The following is a 22,242-nucleotide window of genomic DNA, read 5'->3' on the forward strand; positions in this document are numbered from 1 at the left end:
CCGAAAGAATTACTGCAGAATCCTCTGCTGGGAGCCTTTCCTCTTTGCTGTTGTAATTCCCCATCCAGTGTCCTTTCTTTCGTTAAGCCATCCGCCACAACCTCTTCTTCACTGCTGAGGTACTGTGTGGTTTATGGCTTGAGGTAATACTTACCTAAAGTCTGTGTCGCTCCTGTGTTACTAGGGTGGTGATTCATGTAGTTAGGTGTTCACCCATACCATTTGTCCAGGCTTAACACTGTAACACATGTAGGGAGCCTTCTACGAAGTCCCTGAACACTACGCTAACTCTAAAGTATGTTACTTGTCTGACGAGAAATCCTCTGGAACTCTGACCTTTCGGCATTTGTGTCTTATCCTGAACTCCCTACTCTTGGCCACTGGACCACCAGTGTCCCCCTTCTGCCGCTGAGAACACTCATGCCCTAGATTAGGGAAGGACTTCTAAAGTGAGAGGCCTCTGTGAACAAATTGTAACAAGCGTTGGCAAAGTACTTACTTGCTATGTGTTAGTGCTGTAAAATTCCTGAAATAGAATACATTGCAAGTCAAAGTTATTACTTACTTGTGAAGTGCTTACTGCCCTTATGAAAAGTATTCCAAAGTTATTTGCTTACCTTTTGGATTGTGTTCCACTATTCTAGAAAGTACTATTAGTATAACTGTATTGTTGCTTGAAACAGAATAAGTGTAGCAGTTTACTACCAATAGGGTCTGCTTACCTTGAATTACATAGTCATTCTAAAAGTCTAGTAATGTGAATTTACTTCCCTTGAGTAGCATACTGCCATTTTAAATGTGTAACACTGGGTTTTACTTACCTTGAATTCCATACTGCTATTCTAAATGTGATCATATACTGTGGTTTACTTAACCTACATATTGTGTTGGTTTTTATATTGTGTTTATGACTTATAATAGTACATACCTTTCTAAAGAATTCTCTTTGCCTGTGTGTATATACATAAACCATTAATTTTACAATACATCAGTGTATTTGTGTTTCATTGGACTATATGTATTCTACAAGTTCTTTGTACCTTCCTACAGCCCTTTCTCCTTCCTGAGATAAGCCTGACTTCTCCATCATTGCTAAAAACATACCCGGTGGTACAGCTTTATACTAAAAGTTGGAGTTTCTGTATTGCCCAAAGTATAGTTTTATAAACGTCCTTTTGGGTGGACTTAAGAAAAACGTTCCTAAGGCTGCAGACCCCCTCCACCGCAGTTTGCCTTTGAAGTCCATTGGCCCGAATTCTGCTCTGTCTGCCCCTTGTTGCCCACATGTTGCTGCCGCGCCTCCTCCCATGTTGCCCTGCATTCTGACATAACATCCCGAGGAGTGCTTAATAACCACTAATCTGCAACTTTTCCGTGTTTGTACCTAGGACAGCCTTGATGCTGGGCTGTGAATACGGCTGTAAAGATGCAGTGGAGGTGTTGCTGAAGAACGGAGCTGATGCAAACCTCTTGGATTCCTTGGGTCATGACAGCTCCTACTACGCTAGAATTGGAGATAATCTTGAGATTCTGGCCATGATCAGGTCTGCCGTGGAAAGCACAGGCAAAGGTACATGTGCTATGTTCTTGCAATTCTTTTTTCAACTGTGTAAAAAGGTCAGCTGCTGGCTCATATACTCTGCATTTTCATGCACCTAGTTTTAACAATGTTACATTTGGTAATTTAATGTAGAGCGGGGGACTGCTGGTTCTCTGTTCCCTTGTTAGACGGCTGCTAGAGAACGTATTCAGTTTCAGCTTCTGTATCCTCATCTCTGGCATACTGCGTAACTTCTGTATTTGAAGGGGGTCTCAGACACTTCTTGAAACTCCTGTTTCTGAATGGATTTCTGTAACTTTTTAGCTCAGGTCACTGATATTCCCAACTTTTATTTCCTAGAAGTGGGGTTGGCTGTCTTATAACTCTCTTCTGAAGGATCTGAATTACTCCTTATAGCTTAGTCTCCGAAGGGGTTCGAAGTTCCACTTGTATCTTTTCCTCCCATTTGCATTATTGTTTAAAGTTTTGTTTTTGCAAAGTATATCTTTAGGGTACCAAACTACATGTCACTAGGGACCCCAGTTCTCTTGGTCTGGACATTGTTTACAAACCATTTTAAGGTGGTTCTTCTGCCGGCCTATACTACAACTCCTCAGATTTCGTTTGGCTGTAATGGGAAAACAAAGATTACACTGTGTTGATGACGGAACCATGTGGTCAGCCGTAATAATCTACTTTATAAACCTCAGGGTGTAGTCTGATGGAGCCTGTGACTTGTTCAAGGAGGGAAAGCGGGTGAAGTGAAGGAGATTGGAGGGGGGGGGGCTTTCTATTTCATAGAGGGATGGTTCTTCCCTGGCGCCCAATTTTGCGATTCAGATTTTGGTTTCTGTTGGCTGGTGGGGACTGCAGATACACCCGGAGTAGTGCATTTGTGCATGTTTGTCTGCCTGATTGCAGAATGACCTAATTCTAAAAATACAAACACTGCTTTTTATTTTTCTTTCCTGCAGGACGGGAGTCTGTGCGCAAGGGTCCACAGGTTCCCATGGTAAGCCAGCCTTTTTAAGCAAGCAGCTATTCTTGAATATGGTATTGAAACATTACCTGTGGGAAAGTAGCACAGCGTGTCCTCTTTAACCCCCACATTGGCTATTCTTCTCATCGTCACTTTTGATCACATGCCAGTGTCTTGCTATGACCCTTTCCTGTGGTGTACGACTCAGGCCAAACGTATGGACATTGCTTCCCTGAAATAGGGAGCTATGCACTTCTCCAACGCTTCAACGGGCCAAAGGCTTTTCAGTTAGTTGTTGATCTGATATGAAATTCTCCAGTTTGTTTTTCTACCTGTAAAGAGTTTCTCAAAACCAGCACTGGTATGGATTTGTGGAAAGCCAACCGGCGAGTGCTTTTCTCACTTTAGTCTTACGAAAACTCTTTGGGTAGCATGGACTTAGCAGCAAGGCTAAGACATAAGCTATCAGGGGCTTGGTGGCAGGTGCAGTTAACATAAATACATTTGACAAGTAATTCAGTGGCCACAGAGATGTTTAAATATACTCTTTATTAAAAGAATGTGTACTAATAATCAACACTACAAGTCGCTAGGCAAAATCATAATATGCGCATATACATACAGATTTGGTAACCCACACATTGTGGCTACTTCCACTTTATATACAGTAAAATTAAGCAATTGTCTAGGACGGTCCAAGGATTTGTGTTAATATTTTTGTAGGTCATAGGGCCTATGGTTAGTCCCCTCTCTCTTGTCTCTCTTGGGATCCTTCCCTAATCCAGGCGTCCATAACCCTCTGGTTAGTCCTATTGTGTTGTAACCCCTTTCTGGGTATTTCTTCTCATAGGCTGCTGGTGATCTCCGCAAGAGGTTTACTCTACACACCCTGAGGGACATCTAACTGCCCCCTACGCAAGCCATTTGTTATTGTTTCCAAGTTAATTGGGAGGTGCTTTGCATTGGGAGTTAGATTCATGCTCCTGCACCCCCACCTTTTCTCTTTCCCTTCTTCTCTTAACGGTTCACCCTTTCTGTACTCTTCTCACCAGTCTCTTGTCCCTACAATGTTTCACTCCTCTCTTGGCACACACCTCCACCCTTTGATGTTGCTACTCCTCCTACTTCTCTACCTCCACTACTTCTCCCCACCCAGTACTACTCTCCCGCCACTACTACTCTCCCCTCTTTGACTCACAAAAACGTATAGATACTCCTTACACTGTCCCTTTCTACGCACCCATATCCTACCCATGCTGACTCGCACTGCAGACCCTGGGGGCCTCCTTTGCCAGTTCCAGGCTTCCTGCACCAGTCTGCTCCACACAGTGATGCTCCTTGCCATTTCCTACTGCTCTCTTGGTCTACTTTCTCCTGTACTGCTGACCTCACCTAAATAACGCACACCTGCCTGCTTCCAGCACTCTCCCTAATCGTCCTTCTCTCTTGGGGAACGATCCTTTCTCCTGATCCAATCTACACTTTTCCTTAAACCGCATGGATCCAAGTAAGGCTCTGAAGAGCAGCTCCTGGGGATCTGGCATTGTAGAGTGAGCTGCAGAGCTACTTCTGGGGAACAAAGAGCTGGTAAATGGGGCGCAGCAAATCAAACTTCCTCATATGGTGCAAACCATACCTTATGTATAGGGTTTCCTGTTTTAGGGGGTTATTATTTTTTTACTTCCAGGGCAATTCCTTCAGTGTTTTCCAAAAGGTTCATTATCTGTTTCAGTGTTTTTCCGTTTGCTGACTTAAAAAAATCATGGACAACTGTTTTTTCCAGTGTAAACACGAATATTCATTGTTTCATTGCATGCATAAGTAGGGTAAGAGCAAGATTTTATGAACACTTTCCGGAGAATAAAGATGAATGTGCTAATCCAAGTAAAAATTATTGTTGTAAATGGTGCAATACTTTTTCAGGGACTATTTGCCCATCCTTGCCCTTTTCTTTCCATGAAGACCTTGATTTGGGAAAACATTTCCACATTGTAGAGACTTCTAATTTTAGCAGATAAGGCATAGTGTGATAAAAGGATTTTCCCGAGAGCATTCACTTTGGTGGAGATAAGGATTATTTTGACTGTCAAAAGAAATCAACTCCAAACAGATAACGGTTTATCAAGTGCTGCTCCCTGCAAAATGAGAAGGGAGTCTCATTAATGTACCCATTGAGGCTTGATTGGAGGGGGTGAGTAAGCCAAAACTATTTGCCGGGTGTGGGAATATCTGGGGATCCTATAGCAGAATGTGGCAAAGGCAATTCAGCAGGTTAGATGATTGTTGCTGATATGTTATGTTATGTTTACACCTTGCTGTAAATCATATGGCTTTTATTCCTATTCCTGCTGCAACATGTGCTATAAAATGTTTTGTGTGGGGATGAGCATGGCTCTCTCACTTCACTCTGTGTGGGAACTTTTGTCCCCACAGCATGTTTTTGAATAAGGTCTGGGGAAAGGCGGGGAAGCAATGAGAGTAAGCAAACAAGCATACATGAGGGGGGCGGGTGTATAGGGCCCGTTTTTCTATTGTCTGCCAAGCCCCCTCTCCAGCCACCCCTTCAACTCCAAACTTCCTCCCATCCCTGCTCATACTAAGGCACCACTGGGATAGGGGGAAACAGTGTTTTTCAGTTTAAACCTAGGAGACACTTTTTCTTCTGGAGGATGGTTTTTCCGGTGTTGATCGGGTTTCACTGAAAACAGGAAAGCCTACTTATGCAAAGTATATATATTTTTGCCCATTATGCCATAAATGTCTTTTAAATGTATCCCAATGTTCCATCATGCCCATTCCCAAACACACAGAGTTCATCTTGGAAATGTATGTGTGCATGACACCAGATAACCTAGGAGTCAAAAGTAGCTCCTGGTAGTTGTTTGTGTCAACCCAGGCAGACTCTCCTTGGCTATAACTAGGAGCGAAATAGCTCAAAGGATATTTGAATCCTGAACCGGGATATGTATGTGCAGCTGGGGTTATGAAATGAGGGCCTTAGCCCCTATTTCTGCTGCACATCCTCAGCAGCCTTCCCGAGCGGGGGAACCCTCCATCTTTCCCGAGGCATCCCTTTTCTCATGATTCCATGGGGCCTGGGCAGGTTGACAGTGTTTCCACTCCTCCTTGCTCTTTGCCGGATGGCTGCCGGCGCGGTCCCTGCTGCCCAACCCCCCCCCTTGCTTCCTGTCAGACAGCAGTACATGGAAATTCCAGATAAACAGGGCGGGAAATCAGCCAAGATGCACTCTGGTACAGGGTTTGGGGTGGTTGAGGGTCATTTCCTCCTCATTCCCCCACCAGATAAGTCACACAATACATATCACAAGCAATATTGTTTAATCTAAAGTGGGAGGAACAACACAATAAAAATGGTTAAACAGTCAATACCATTGTGGTATGTAGAACTGCATCACATCAGTGAACATCTGGCAAAGGAATGGCTATCCATCCACTCACAGTAGAATGCAGCTATGACCTTTGACAACATTCTAGCTATCTGGACACATAATGTTTTTAAGCCTACTTACACCTGACTGCTCTTCAACACCCCCAACATCAGTATGCAGCGAAGACCTACGACAACGTTGGGCACACTGGACACACAGCGAGACTCTAGCACTGATGCCATCTCCTGACTCCTCTGAGCATCTATCCATATGCCTGACCTCATGGGTTGCTTTCTACTGGAGCCTGGCCAGCCCTGCTAAGCCTTATTTACCCTGAGGCACACACACATTCTAACCCTATTCTGTGACCTCCAACACTCAGGACTTCGGTCCCTGAGGGCATTCACACCACCAGCGCATTGAGACTATAATAATTGTAAAAGGCTCTACATAAATGACAGCTAAAATACAATACATTTAATAATTATAAGCTAAAATGTAAAGCTATTCCTTCCCTACTTAACCAGGTCCCACCGGAACTCTGGTACACTATCCAACATTTCGGTAGTACATGTTCAAATGTAAGCACTTGAAAAAGGGGGTGAAGGCAGCTTAGTTCCCAAAAGATTTTGTCCAAAGCCAACAGTGCATTTCTATAGATAAATATAAACCAGATTTAGATGAAGGGTTCCCACTAAGGGATGGTACAATCCTCAATTCCCAAGTACTGGGGGGTACCCAGGTAGAAATCCTAGACCACACATCCACCACCCACAGTCAGCTAAGGATAAATGTAGGGATCGGACTTCATGCTTGGAATTCCTCTGGAAACAGGGGAATTTCAATAATGGTGTGCAGTCTAACCCCAAATTCCAAATCAAAGATAAACTGCTAGGAATGTAAGAGCTTTTGGGGACGATTCTTCATGCCTTTGTTCTGGTTGCAAATAATTCAGCGGCTGTGTGGGCACAGAGTTAGTTTATGGTGTCTATTTTGGGGCCGTCTAGAAATGGATTTGTTCACTCGCAAGACGAACGGCTCCAGCAACCACCTTCTGTAGGAAAGAGGTCTGCAGCCTGTGGCTCTCCAGATGTTTTGGACTATGACTTCCATGAACCCTCGCCTTTGACTCTTTTGGGTAGGGCTGATGCAGACCCCTGGTGTAGGAAGACTGCTCGAACCTCCATGATGCTGGAAGACCTCCTGGACACTTGAAGGTGAGTGAGTTGCTTAGTTGACCTTGCCCAGAGGGCAGTTGAATACAAGTTCCAGGCAGGCCCTTCACAGTGGGGAGCAGAAGCATGCAGCAAGGCCTGAGTGCCACAAGAAATGAATCTGCATAGCACCAAGGCTCGAGGTGGGACAGCTTTCAGGCAGCAGCAGTGTCCCTTCGGAGGATGGTCCAGGCACTGGGGAGTTCCAGTGACACTTCAGAGGTTCAGAGAGGGCAGGACCAGAAAGCCCCAAAATAAAATTCGAGCCAGTTTAGATAGGGCATTATTTCAGTAAAAGAATGAAGGTGCACAGCTGTGTTTCAGGAAAAGGGTAAACATTGGCTCACTGTCATTAGCCTGTTTAATTCACATGATAAAATTAACTGGGGTTTTACTTGAAGAACAGAGAAAAGCGCACACTGTCAAATAGATATGCTGAAAGAATACCTGTCTGTTTTGGAATACTGGCTGACATTAGAGGCTGACATTAGAGTTCAGTACTGCCTTTTTAGCTTTGATCACCTTTACTTTGGGGGCATTGATCAGTCCCTAAGGCTATTAGAGTAGGGACAAAGCCAAAACAAAGAGGTGATGGCTGGAAGGTTTAGAATGAATCTTAACCTCTGGCATTGCTCTGGGCAACTCTCCAGACCATTGTTGCATGCCAAGCCAATACAGAAGGGGAAAGACCATATGCAAATCAGGCTTGGTCCCACCCCAAAAGGGGCAGTCCAGCCCGAACTGCTTGGTCACATCCCTTTCGCACGAGACCACAAGCATCCCCAAACATGTTTTGGCCTTGTTGAGCCTCATCAGTGAGGAGTAGCTTGGGTCTCTAGGCCCAAAAGGCACGGGACCCACGTCTGGGCATACCCGCCCCACTTGCGGTGACAAAGCAAAAGCAAAGGGGTGATGGCTGGAAGGTTTAGAATTAATCCTAACCTCTGGCATGGCTCTTGGCAACCCTCCAGACCATCTGTTAGGCAAGATTGTATGCAGTACCCTTTGGGTGCACTACAACAACCCTGACCTGGCAATAGGAACCCAATCTTTGGTATAAGTTTGTACTAAACAGGTTGTTAGTGTGTTGAGCATCCAGGCTTATCTCAAGAGCGGTCAATGTGAGCTGTAGGGGAGTTACACAGAGATTCAGTGACAAGTATTCAAATAAACACTTACACACAAGGTTTCTTGGATAAATTATTAATGTATCAGTCGGTTAGAATAAGCCTTCTTCAGAAGGGAGACATATAGAAGCAACACACAAATACACTCCAAAGCTACACAATCTTCGTTTCTAAATCAGTAAAGACCCTTTTGGGATGGCCCACAGTCACAACCTACACCCTCAGGTGACTTCAATAGTTAGGGTGCTGGGGACATTAATATCTTACTGTTGCATTTAGAATACTCTTAGAAATTGGTCTAAGGAAAATCTTATTAGAACAGCAAGAGACCACACATTTTCTTAAGCAGGCAAATACTTTTGGATCCCCTAAGCAGAGTCATTCAGTATAACAGGTTAAGCTAAAGTGAATGGCCAACAGTCTATATGAGCTGAAGCACTTCTGGTAGGTAAGTAAGAAAATTCTTTGCACAATGTTTTAGAAGTCTTTGAAGAAAGGAAGAATCAATGTAGGGCCACAAGCTGTTTAAGCTTGTGAGTAGTAGAAGATGCAAGCAACTCTACAATAAGAGGTAAGTTCTCTCAGACTTTACCGTACCTTTTTATTGAAGAAAAAGTGCAGCAGATGACTTCTGTTCCTGTGAAGCCCTGCAGATCTCACTGTTCCGGGGCCTCAGTCGTGGGGACAAGAGGGAGGAATTGTGGGGACTCCTGCACCTGCAATGGGACGGTCACCGCTCGCAACCGGCAATCTTCAAACAAGTGGCACTTCGGGGTTTCAGCTCCTCGCGACTACCGCAAATAGCAACACTGCAGTTTCTAGCTGTTGAGATGGACTTTCCTTGCTTCTGGGATCCTGCATTCTGTTGAGGGGGCTCGAGCTCGGTCAGTCCTGCTTCCTGGGAGTGCGGAGGATCTTCCTGGCTTTTGGCCAACTTAAAAGCAACGATCACAATCTGGTGTTCCTCTCCCCGACTATTCGGTTTCCAGCAGCAACTCTGTGGAAATTCAACCAGCTCAGAAGATGTCCAGGTGGTTTACTTTGGAGTTGATTGGTCCCACCATCTCAAAGGGAGAAGTCGTCCTTGCACAGGCTTTTCTGTCGATACGAATTTTGAGTTTCAGCACAGCAGCAGGCTTCAACGGGCAAACCAACAGTCCAGGAATTGCAGCAGGCGCCCTCTTCAAGTTCTTAATCGGTTCCTTCGTCCAGTGATCGACTCTGCCTTCCAAGCCAAAATCCTCGACTTTTATTCAGGTTTCTCCCATTCATTCCAGTGTGGCTGTCCTTGCCGGATGGTCAGCCAGCCAATCACCACAGAGTGCATTGGGGTCTCCTAGGAGACTAATCACAGAGAGTTTTGGGCACCTTCCTCACTTCTGGCCCCCGCCAGACACCCTGGAGCCAGAGGCAGCCTTCACTCGTGAATTCTGCCAAAGGCAAAGCGAACAAAGGGACCAAACCTGGTTTGGCATGCAGGGTAAATCTCAAGAAGGACCTTTCCACAAAGAAATGGTGAAAAAAGAAGACTGGGGCCATTTTGACAAACATGGCACCCTTGGGTGCTTTACTGCAGCTGCAAACGCAGCCCGCAGTAAATGCACACCACAGTAGTTAAAAGTAAACCACTGCCACCAGCCATTCATCGAGTAAAGGGTGACATAAAAATGTTACATGAGAAGCTAGACAAAGGGGAAACTAAGTAACCCCTCCAGCACCCTATTGTAAGATAGTGTGTGCTGGGTCTAGAAAGTTACAAATGTAAGTAAAGTCAATTTCACTTTACAGCTCTAGGAAACAGTAGTTTATCCCAGAGAAGGTATTTAAACCTTTGCGGAATATGAAAGACTTCCCAGTGTCACTGCACTGAAGGTGCTGTGTGACGCAATGTAAAAGATGATGCCTATGGAGTTTGTCAGACTCCACAACTAGAAACGTCCAAATTAAGGGAATGCACTTTTGCATAGGGTTTATTCAATTCAGGAACCATGGTCAGTGCATCATTGTCTGTTTAGTACTGGTTGAAACTAGGATTCGTTCTGTCTGGTCCCAGTTGCGTTTTCTCCCAACAGATGTATGTTGCTGGGAAACTCTGGGTAGCTCGTTGTCCATGATTGGATAGACACTGCTGTGCAGAATCCATGGTGCAGCGCCTTCCTATTAGTGGGCTAAAGTAACCATTCAGTCTGGATTTTGGAGGGTCTCGAGCCATTCTGAAGGTCGCCCACAGGACCAAGAAATCAGAAGAGAGAAATCTGGTATGTGAAGACCTGGGTGACCGCAGCATAAGCATCCAGCATTGTTAAAGCCAATCACTGGGCCTCCTCCGTTTAATCTCCTATGACCAGGGAAGACCTTAGTGTGTACCTACCTCACTATGGCTAGTGCTACCAAACAGTCGCATGTCCTGCATCATCATCAAGGTCCTGCCATCAGTGGACCTCGAAATTGTCCCCTGACCATTCTGGGGGACCAACAAGTCCTCTCTGTGAGATTGGACACCGTCCTGAATTGGAGCTTGGTACATGGCAGCTCTTCAGCTTGCAGCCCAGGAACATCTTCGCCTGCATCAGCTGCTCTCCATCCTGAAGAGGGGCCTACCTGGTGCCTGTTTTGTGCTTCTGCCATAAATTGAGCCTAGCCTTTTTTTCCTTTTTTTGCTGCTTCAGTTTGCCAGTTGTGTTCTTGGGTCTTAAACCTCAACATGGGAGTCTCCATAGTCGAGTCAAGTACATCTAGGCCATCATGATGAAGCTGTTCTGGAATGCATCTGCATTAGAGATCAGAATTGCTGCTTAGCCAGACCTAAACCAGATGCTTTCTTAAGCCACTGAACTGCGACCACTGGGCATCCTGCAAAGCAACCAATGGCATACATGTCCCCAGTGACACTTCACTACCTTGGGAGGGCTATTTTTCAGGACGGCTGCTCAAGCTAAGGTTGCCTCATATCCTTTATATGGCAGGGTGTATTTTATTTATCCACCTTGCTCCCCCACATTACTGTCTTTACTATTATGAATAACTTTTCACCGTATTGATTGAAACTGTTGATTGGTACCCCTTTTTCGCCCATGTACTGTGTATATAAGTGTGTGCTGTATTATTTAGTATCCTTGAGTTTGACTTACAAGTGTGTCTGGGCCTAATTAATAGTATACTTGTATACTTCTGTGTGGAATTCTATTACTTGACTTTGTGCTTTTTACTGAATTTACATACCAATCCCCTGAATTTCTAAGCCTACCTTACTGCTCAGCCTACACTACCTTGAAGTATGGTAAGTCCAAATATAAAATCCTTTGTTTGATCACCTAGATTGGCCCATGAGAACCCCCTCAGATTGTTGGTTCTGAAAATCCCTCCTAAACAATGTTTGTGAGTATTACCCAGATGTGTTCTTAGAACTGGCTCCCTATTGCCATGTACAGACTGGTTTTTAATCTGGGCCAATCAAAAAATCTTCGGGTGTGAAAACCTTGCCTGATCTCAAAGTAATGAATGTAGCTAAAAGGCTTTCTTCACCTCATGTCATCCAGGATTCCAACACATATTGATATTGATATTCTAGTTCTATCGCGCTCATACACAAGTGTTTCAGAGCGCCACAAGGCAAGAGAGGTGAACAGGGGAGAACAAAACAGCGATCTTACCGGGCCAATGACATTGAGAACGCACAAGTGCATTTGAGAGGGGGAGGGGAAAAGTGCATGGAAGGGGGAGAGGTGGAAAGTGCGAAGCAGAGGAGAAGCAGATAAATAATAATAAATAAATAATAAAGGCAACACACAGTGGTAGAGCAGCGAGCAATTTGCAAATGCTAGGTTTAAGGCAGCAGACAGGGATGGTCTGATAAGTGCAGGAAGAAAAAGGGGTTGGCTGTATGGGTACAGATACAGACCCCAGTGCAAGGGGTGGCCCGGAGGCAGTGCGTGAGGGTGGCAGGGTGAGCAGGTGCCTGGGTCCGGAGGACAGATGGTGGCCAGGTGCACAGTGCCAAGAGAGAACAGATCAGCAGGGGAGAGGGGGAGCGAAGGCAGAAAAAAAAAGGAAGGTCTTGAGGTGCTGGCAGGGAGGCTGTTCCAGAGGGTGGCCCCAGCCGAAGACGGAGATCTACCCCCAGCTAGTTTCTCTGAAAAACGACTGACCCTGAGAGGAGCGAAGAGCTCGAGAGGGGAGGTAGTTACACTGATACACTGCAAGGCATACATTATTTTTCAAAAATTGATTTGCAGAGTTAGATAATTAAAATGTTCTTGAATAGCAGACAAACTTATTTGATTAGCAACTTCGTACATATATTTTTAATGTCACCAAAGCGATTTGTACCCTAGACATAAAATGAGCAACAATGCAGCATTTTTGTGTATCTTTGAATTAAGAGATTAGTGAGGTAAGTGTCTGCAAAGTGTAAAGGTTAGCTGCACGAATAGACTAAAATAAATAAATATGCTAAAAAGGCTCTGAAACAGATTTGTATGGCTCTGCGCAGCTAGGTGCAGCCGGTGTTGCAGAGGGCAGTGTCTCGTATACTGAATGCTTGCCTCATCACTTGCTGTGGAGAAGTTCAGAATTGTCATGAAACCAAATGTCCTAGCTGCAGTCTAAGTACATACTATGGTGTTGCGGCATACAGGGTAATTGTCAACTTCAGGTCGACAAGATGGCCCTTTCCAGTCATTGATATCAACTGTTTTCAATATAGTCTTACACATTACATTCAGGGGATGGCAGAGCTAGTAACTGCCCACAAGCTCAAGTCCGGAAGGCCCAAGCGCAGCATTCCAGACCTGCACACTGACAAAAGTAGTTAGTGAAATTAGCACTCAGTGATGCCATCTGTGGTGCTGACACTTTTTTTGTTCGTTATTAAGGGATCCAGAATTTGCACAATAAATGCTTCCCTTAAAAAGAAATAGCATGCGTCACTTATTGGAAATACCTATTTCCAGGACCTGAAGGTGGCTCAAGAGGTTTGGCAGGGAGGTTCAAGACGAGGCACTCGAGGGGAAAAAGGGGGCACTACCTCCAAGGACAAGGTGAAGTTTCGGCAGAGGTGCAGCAGGCTGGCATGAAATGCAGACAGCTACTTGTGGATTCCACTTGCGTTCTCAGCCTCCTTATTGGGCAGCAATGTCCCCAGGTGCTACTAAATAATGCAATCCTACTCCTAGAGCAAAGCGAGCTCTAGAGGCTAGCTACAGCGCATGGTATTGCTGTAGGTCTGTAGATGTATAGGTTGGATGGAACTATTGATCATCACTTTGCGCAGGCAGAAAGCTGCGGAAACTAGCTAGATTAGTTTGCAGCCATTTCCCTTTCATCAACATGGTAATAAGATAGAATGTCAAGGAGCTTTGGATCAGATCATGGGCTGGGCACTGGATGCACAGATGTATGCAACCAGCAGGTTGCGGAACTAGGTTTTCCTTCAAAGGCATACGGTCGTGTGATCATGTACATTTTCAAAAGTGGTCACTTGTCAATATGATGCACCTTCCCCTACAAAATGAAATATAGCTGACCCTGAGATTTAGGTACACTAAACGTTTTGAAAAGCATGAAGACAATGCAGTGTTTTACAGTAAAATACTGTAATTATGCTTTATTTTACAACGTACATTTTTAGGTATGGAATTGCTAGACTGTCTTTAAAAAAAAAAAAAAAAATTATAATAAAGTTAATACACACTGGTCTTTGCCAAACAGAAAATTGTTGGCTTAATAAAGATATCATCCCAATATATACTTTGGGTTTGGTTTGCAGATATTTGAATAAGAAAGATCTTTTCTTGGTTAGCACTCTCACACAGGCCGTTGACTCTGAACAGTGGAGCAGATGATTACTGCTGCACTCTTTCCTTTTGCCCCTTTGGACGTGGAATGAACAGAGAAGAGGGGGTAGTGAGAGCTCTGAGAGTAAGAGAGGAATGCAGGGTGAACTGTGTTTTCAGTGAACAGGGTAATTTAAATAGCCAACTGCGCTACACAATTGTCAATTTAATTAGCATACCTACAGAATTACATAGCAAATTGCTACGCAATACTGCTTATTTTATGCCTTGCACTGGGGGTCCCATTGAAATCAGTGGGAAATCTGCAGAAAGAAAAATTCTCAAACTAGAACCAATTGTCATTAGCACCCTGGCTGGGGTGGAGCCGGGCAATAGGGTGGCAAATACCACGGGCTTGAATCGGCAATGAAAGCCCACATTCCATGCCGCCTCACGGCGGCTCCCCTGCCGCCATCTTCCCCATCCTCCGTCACCCTTATTGATTTATCCATGCCCCCCACCTCCCCCTTACGGGCATTATGGAAAGGGAAGAGGAGCTCTGTATGGAGCCCCGCCTTTACTTTTCATGGTGGTGTTAGGAGGGTTTTCCTAAAGTCCTACTGGTAGTAAGACTTTAGTAAGCTATTGCAGTGGTTTGTAGATCTCCAACTCTTAGTATCAGTCTGTATTAACTCAGTACCTTGGTAGAGTGGCAGAGCAGTCCGGCTCATTTTAAGAGGAAGATGTGAGCTGTAGGTAAGTAAACTGAACCTAGTTAGACATGCACACCAATAAAACTCAAATTTATCTAAAATGATATATTTATTACATATACACACACCAGAATCACTTTAATTACTTTAGACATTTACACAAGAACACTTTGGAATACTTGAGAATGTACTTCAAAGGACTCTTTCACTTTTGTGTTTGTTCGCGGTTACATTTGTGGCAATGTTGGAAAGGGAAAAGACAAAGTTATTGTATTATCGGTTATTAATCGCGCCTGCTGTTCTTAACAGTCCTCTAGGTGCACTACAACATTATGGAGCAACTCTTGGAATCAAGTAAGCAATACCTTTTTCTCCACAGTACCTTTGGTTAGAGGAAAATGTTCGTGCTGAATGCTCTGTGATGTTGAAGCTCTGGACCCGACCTCTGGACTCCTTGATCCGATGACTGAAGGCAGGATAATGGATGGGCTCTCTCAGCAGCAGTCTCGAGGTAGGACCTGGGGCACGACTTTCAGCAACTTATTGGTTCACTCTGCGGTTTTGGAGCCTTTTCTGCAGCACCAACAAAGTACATGAATCGCCGCCGTCAATCTTCTTTGCTTCCTGCAGTCCCACACTCTGATGAGGGGGTCTGGGCAAGTTGAATCGGATTTCTGGAGTGTCCTTACGGTTCAGCAAAGATTTGGACTGATTCAGCATTTCCACAATGATGTTCTAGAAATAGGCAGCAGGTCTCCTCGTATTGGGGTTCCGCAGCTCTGGAAACTCCTAGGATCATGGGAGATGGCTCAATTCAAAGTTCGTCTTGGGACTGGTTGTTCCCACCAGACCAACGGAAGGAGGAGTCCTCTGTCGCACAGAAAACGGGGTCAGGACAGCAGTGGTCTCTTCAGTGTTGCAAAGGGTCTGCAGGCGTCTATGGTCGCCGTCTTCTTCGGTTACTTCAGTTTCCAGTGGCCGACTTGCTTTTCACCCCAGAAGCCTGACCTTTTATACAGTTTGAGCACACTCCTGTGCAATCTTTCTCAGCATTTTACAGAAAGGGGCGTTTGGCTGTCCAATCGAGACAGCCAGACCCCCTGTGGGAGCTGGTCCTATTCAGGCTCTCCGGCAGACAAAGGACAGGGGGGTGCCCAGACTCTCTGGAGCCTAGGCGGGGACACCCAAGGGTTCTCGCCAAAGGCAAAACACACACACACACACAGACCTCCCCCTCCCAGAATTGTAGAAGGGCTGACAAAGAACAACCACGCTAGTAATAGCTTATAAAGAAGGTAGGCCTGAAGTTGGTACTTGGGTGCCCCTGTTGTGCACTACCTAGGCTGTGGACATAGCGTGTGGTATTAAAGCTACACACTAGTTGGTAGAACACGTCCACTGCCACCAGCCATAACTAGGTGATTGTCTGTTTAGTTTCTTTATTTGAATCGTGCAACAAACCCTCAGGTAACTGGACGCCAGAACTTAGACAGTTGTTACAACAGTACAACAATTAATGAAAATTACAACAGACAATAAGTGAGAGTCGACCGGTGGTTACAGGCTGGTCAAAATATTGAAGTAGTCCAGGACAGAGAAAAAATGGAGAACTACAGGGAGCGTCGCCAAGGGTTGCAGTGAGGCGAGAGTCCCTGGTTGGCAATTATACAGATAGCAATTCATACATGTTGGCAAATTTTGGCCAATAATGAGTGTTTCTTGTCTAAGAGCCAGCTCTTTACTTTGGCTCTGAAGGACATCAAAAGATGGTTCCGTTCTTAAGGAGAGGGGGAGGGCGTTCCACTGTTTGGCGGCTAGAACATGGAAGCTAGCTCCACCGGCTCTTTTTAGATTAAACTTCGGGATGGTGAGGCAGTGTGAATACAAGGCTCTAGTGGGTCTGGCTGATTGGCGTTTGTTGAATTTGTCTGAGCGGTATTTGGGGGCGGAATTAGTTGAGCATTTGTGGTTAATGACTAGAGTCTAGAAGGATATTCTGTCCCGTACTGGGAGCCAGTGGGCATCCTGTCTGTAACTAGTGATATGGTTGGATCTAGGTATGTTCGGTGCTGATCTCCGGGCGTTATTTTGAAGGACCCGGAGTCTGTTAAGGTTTCGTTCGGAGGTGCCTAGAAAGAGGGTGTTGCAGTAGTAAACATTCGACAATACTAGTGCCTTTGCTAAAGTGATGCAGCTGTTAGGTGACAGAAAAGATTTGCACGCATTAATCAGCTTGCTAGTGTAGGCCGTCGTGGAAGCTGTGGTAGTCACTTGTCTCTTGGGAGAGAGGGTTGAATCTATGTAGACCCCCAGTGTTTTGATTTCCTTAGCAACTTTAATCGTGTTCCCATCAATGTTGAAGGCAGAGTACCGTGGGTCTAGTTTGTTTAAGCGAGTTTGGATTCCTACAATCCGGAGCTCGGTTTTCTCGTTGTTAAGACATAGGCTATGGTACGCCATCCATGCCTGGATCTCCAAGTTTATGTAATTGATTCATTTGGAGTCCTCTTCATAGCAGCCTGACAATGTGATGAGAACCGGAGTGTCATCAGCGTAATTCGTGTATGTGACACCCAGGTTGTCAAGACGGTCGAAAAGGAGCTTTGTGAAGATGTTGTATAGTGTTGGCGAAACACAGGAGCCTGGTGCCACGCCGCAGTAGATGAGAATTGTGCCGGCAGTGGCAGAGGTTGTGAAGACCCTAGTGGTCCTGTTGGACAGGAAAGATTGAATCCAGGAGGAGGCGTTGCTAGAGAAGGCAGCTGCTGCAGACAAAGGATCAGTGAGGATTTGGTGATCAACAAGATCAAATGCTGCCGATAAGTCTAACAGCAGGAGCATATGATATGATAGGTTATTTATAACGCGCTTAATACCCAGAAGTTTCTAAGCGCGGACCCGGGATCGAATCTGTGGTGCTCCGTGTCGTCTTGCTTCCAAAGCAACCATGTTGCCCCTGAGCTATCCTCCCGACTCTTGCCAGCTTGCCTTTGTGCTAAAAAGTCACAGGAGCAGAGAGAAGGGGGATACTAGGTATCCCTTTGGCACTCCACTGAAGGCGATGTCTGCCAATCTCTCAGACTAGAGTTTTGGGGGTTGCATGTCTTTATAGCGAAATATTTTATATTGAATGCACATACCTCGACTATTTTATATTAACTTTTATAGTGAATGCACTTTTTTTGTTTTGTTGGGGGGGTCCCCCAACCAAGTCCCGTTTACAACCCCTAAAACTCACCCTGACTGTTTCCCAAATATATTTACCCCTTTACTGCACTCCTTAATGCATTCACTATAAAAGTTTTCACTATAAAATATTCAACATATGGGCATTCAATATAAACGATTCGATATAAACACTGCATACCATTTTTGGGAGATATACTAAGTATCTATCCTTAGTAACTGTAGTTACTCGAGGATATAGAAAAATAATCTTAAAGGAGGACCCCAAGGGTCCACAGCAACACTGTGCATAAGGAGCTGTGTGCTGCAGTAGTAAAAACAGATGTCTTTAAGAGCTATGGAGCAGACTGACTCCATAGTACAGGTAGAAGGCAAAGAATAGAGTTCCAAAAGACAGAGCCCACAAGAATGAATGAGAGGAAAAAGGCTCCACTCATTCAGGGTTTGAAAGAAAAAGGCCCAGACGTCCAGCAAAAAGTGCTGGGGGTCTCACTAGGAGAGGGGATGACGCATAAAAATTATAAATCTGCCTAACAGGCGGCCATCTTGGAACAGTATTTTCGTTCTGTGAGGCGCCCCGCTCACAGAACGGAAATACTGTAAATTAGCCATGTCCCAGTCCACGGGACTGGTGCTAATTGCCTAATGTACCTGTTCCGCGGGCATCACCTGGGGTTGGTAGGGTAATTGCCCTGGGCCCACGTTAACTCGGGCCCCCGGCTGTTACCCCTTAGTGATCCCTGTGGAACGGGTAGATAAGGCCACAATCTGAACCAAAAAAATGCATATTTGGAGTGTTGATTCAGAACCCCGAATCTATGCACAATGAGGCATTTCAAAACATTTTCACAGATGAGACCTCCCAAGAAGCCATGTTTCATCTTTTTTTTTTGTATCTGCAAGAAACTGCATTGCGGCACTTTGCACTTTACATTTATTTTCATAAAGGAAACAAAACCCTTATAAAGCACTTCCGAACAATCATTGCATACATCAAGCTGATATAAATTGGTATGGATAACCCCTCACACACTACAGCACACTCCACCAGCAGCCCAAGGAGGGCTTCAGTAAGTCTAATGGGTGTTAAGATTCAAGACTATTGCCATGCTACCACACCTCTGCACTTAAAAAAAATATTACACTCAATTTCAACAAACGGCTGTGGATATTTTCTGATGTGAAGAATGCTATTATTTGGAACATATTGACCTTCTTCCTGTTACTTGCCGTTCTGTGTTAGTCTTTTGTAAGAGCACGCCTCTGCTTCAAGAATTATCAGTTAGAAGAACAAGCCCTTTACCTTCTGAACTCTTGTTCTCATGGATACTATTTATTGCATTCCCACCTTTATATTTCTCTTCAGACTCCACTGTTGATTGGTCCCTGCTTCTGTGGCTAATGGAATTAGTCGTATCTGACATCTGGATGCACAGGCATTGCCTTTGGAATGAAGAGACGTTGGATTCCTAGTGCTGTACTGGGTGCTTGAAGTCTCTCCAATGCCTCTGACTGTTGTGTTTGAGTCATGCATGTGCCGATAATTTGTACAAAAGAATTCTACAAGAAGAAATGGAACCCATGGGAATAACCCTTGGTGGGGAATAGCGAATTAGTTCTTCTGTGGTTGTATGTGTATTTTCTCTAGGTAGCGGTCTGTGCACATTAAGTGTGAGTTAGGATGCCTTTATGTGTAGGTTGAAGTGGGTGGCCATGCTTGCTCTGTGGTAGGTGTTAGGATTATGACATTTGGTTATGTGTGTACGTTAGATGTGGGTGGACCTTTGTTTGCTGTGTGGTTGTCAGTGTGAACAACTTATTAGGTGTGTTTCTTATATGGTTGTAGTTGTGCGTTGCTGGGAATGAGTGAATAGCCACTCAGATTGGATGTGCGAGTTGGGCTTGTTTGCTATGTGGTTTGTGCCACAATGCTTAGCTCTGTGGTTGGGATGTATACTCAGTTTCATTTTCTTGGTTTTTATGTTGCTGTTTCTGTCCTTGCAGTGGCACCATGTGAACAATCAGGATAAATTAAAGCAGCAGCAGATTCTGCGGGAGCAGCAGCAGGTGAGTAGGCCATGCCTCTGCTAGTTTGCAGTGTGTAATGAATTTGTCTTATGCCGACTTTTCATTGATTTTTGTAGTGAATCATATTGGGACTCTAAGAGTTTTAGTGCTGGTCGCACATGGATTAAGGATAGAGGTTCATTGGGGGATCTCTACCAAAGAGTGGTTTTAAAAGCCAAGTTGTACCTTTCTTAGTTTCTATTCTTTTATTATCCTTTCTCGTAAATTCACATACAATTGGCATATTTGAGCCTTTTTATTTTTTTTAGTCTATTTTATTATTTTTGTTTGACTCTCTACCCAAATAAAGTTGTCGTTAGCTATTTCTAAATAAATAACTAGGGTTTCTTTTTGCCACCCCTCTACTGGTTTTGCCTTAAGCCCATGTTACGAGAAAACAATTGGAACCCTCAAATTTACTCAAAGGCCCCCACAATATCTCCCCACCTTCTGAAACCCCCATTCAATTACTCACGAGTAGCTACAGGGGTCGAAATTAGGATTGGTTGACCAGGAGCAAAAAGCAGCTCCTGGATATCGAGCATTACCCTTTAAGCAGGCGTCTGGGTAACCAGGAGCTAGTACATAGTGTTTGAGATGCAAACTAACTTTTTGCCCATTATATATTATCCAATATGCTTTAAATGTCTTAGTTGTGTCTTCTACATTCCAAAATCTACGCACAGTTAATATCACAGTTATGTTTGTATGGCACCACTTGCCTGGGGAGTCACAAGTAGCTCATGTTGGCTCATGGTTTCAAGCTAACCAGGCTCCCTTTGGCTATAACCAGCTTAATAGCTCCCAGCTCCTGGCAATTCGAACCCTGAGCTATTGCTAATTTGGTTTTGTGTTAGACCTCAATTGCAATCTTTTTATACTTCTCCCTTACCTCCGACATTGGTATCTTCCCTCTCTGGAATTTAGAGCAATGATTTCAGCCTCTTTGATTTTTGATTATTGTATGTTGCATTGTATAGTTTTGAAAGATGTGGCGTCCATATTTCTTGAAATTGTTTATAGAATTCTGCCATGTAACCATCAGGGCCTTCCTCGCCCTGTATGTGAGGTATTGGCCACTTGCTCTTCCTTGATTGGGAGTGTCCTATCCGATGCATGTGCAGCTGAGATTTTGGGGAGGGAGAAGAAGGCGTCATACTTGACCTGAATCTCTGGAAAGTATGAAGAGTAGGTCGTCCAGAGGAGTTTTAATCACTGCCATGTGCCTCACTTCTCATTTCCTCTTAATCCAATGCACAAGCAGTTAGCCCGCCTCACTATAGTGCTCATAGAAGGCGCATTTTGCCTTCTTGCATACAAAAAGCCCTCAGGCTCTTTGTGTTCTCAGTTTTGTGGATTAAAGATGTGTATTTCCAGATGCCAAGGTTTGCGCAGGCCCACGAACACTAAGCAGGTTGTCAGAACTTGCCACTTGCTGGCTGCACTAGCATTGTTTGTTGTCTCATTATTTATCAATGTATTATTATTTATCTGTATCTCCTTGCTCCGCACTCTCCTTTTTCTCCCCCTTCCTTGCACTTTTCCTCCCTCCGCCCTCTCCCATGCACTTGCACGTACTCAATGTCACCGGGCCTAGTAAGATCGTTGTTTTGTTCTCCCCTGTTCCCCCTCCCTTGCCTTGTCGCGCTCTGAAAAACTTGTGTATGAGCGCAATATGATATTTTATTTATATCATATCAGGGAATGATCTGCAACGGTGCTGTGCCGAATCTGGACAATTCGTCCCTACTCCCCAAACGGGAGCCACCTTCTTTGAGACTAGGGATGCAAGCCAACTACGCAGGACCCTCCGTAGGGGACAAGGACTCCCATTCCATGATGAAACTCCCAGTCCAAACCACCTTGTCTGCTTATATTGATGTTGGAAAGACTTTGCCATCTCCTGTAAAGACTATATTCAACAAAGATCCTTCTTTGTCTCTATTGGATCCAGGCAATGCTGAACGTTACCTGATTACCATGGTCAAGGAAGACGATTCTTGTTGTTACAATGACTACCAAGACTGGCTGATTTGCGCCGCCTCGCGGGAGCTGGCCGACGGACACACAGTCCAACTACTGAGGGTTCTGGGATTCTCCAACTATCCAAAGTCCTGCTTAACAGGCGCCAGACTCAATACAGTGTCTTGCCTGGCGTCGCCCTCGGAGGAGAGGGTAGCAGCCATTCAAGGAAAGGTGCAGCCACTGTCATAGACTAAGGCGGCCACGATGCGGGCCTTCAAGTCGTTAATG

General features: G+C 44.8%; 1 protein-coding gene across 6 annotated transcripts in view; it reads left to right on the forward strand.

Annotated features, from left to right (window-relative positions):
- The window catches only part of UACA (uveal autoantigen with coiled-coil domains and ankyrin repeats), a 523,730-nt gene that overhangs the window by 329,545 nt on the left and 171,943 nt on the right, over positions 1-22,242 (forward strand). For all 6 annotated transcript variants that reach the window (XM_069624208.1, XM_069624210.1, XM_069624213.1 and 3 more), the window contains exons 8-10: positions 1,389-1,570; positions 2,515-2,552; positions 19,927-19,989. In XM_069624208.1, the coding sequence (XP_069480309.1) occupies positions 1,389-1,570; positions 2,515-2,552; positions 19,927-19,989 (283 nt within the window). The remainder of the gene's footprint in view (positions 1-1,388; positions 1,571-2,514; positions 2,553-19,926; positions 19,990-22,242) is intronic.

Source organism: Ambystoma mexicanum, chromosome 11, assembly GCF_040938575.1.
Source record: "Ambystoma mexicanum isolate Mex_15411 chromosome 11, UKY_AmexF1_1, whole genome shotgun sequence".
In the NCBI taxonomy this organism is placed as follows: Eukaryota; Metazoa; Chordata; class Amphibia; order Caudata; family Ambystomatidae; genus Ambystoma; species Ambystoma mexicanum.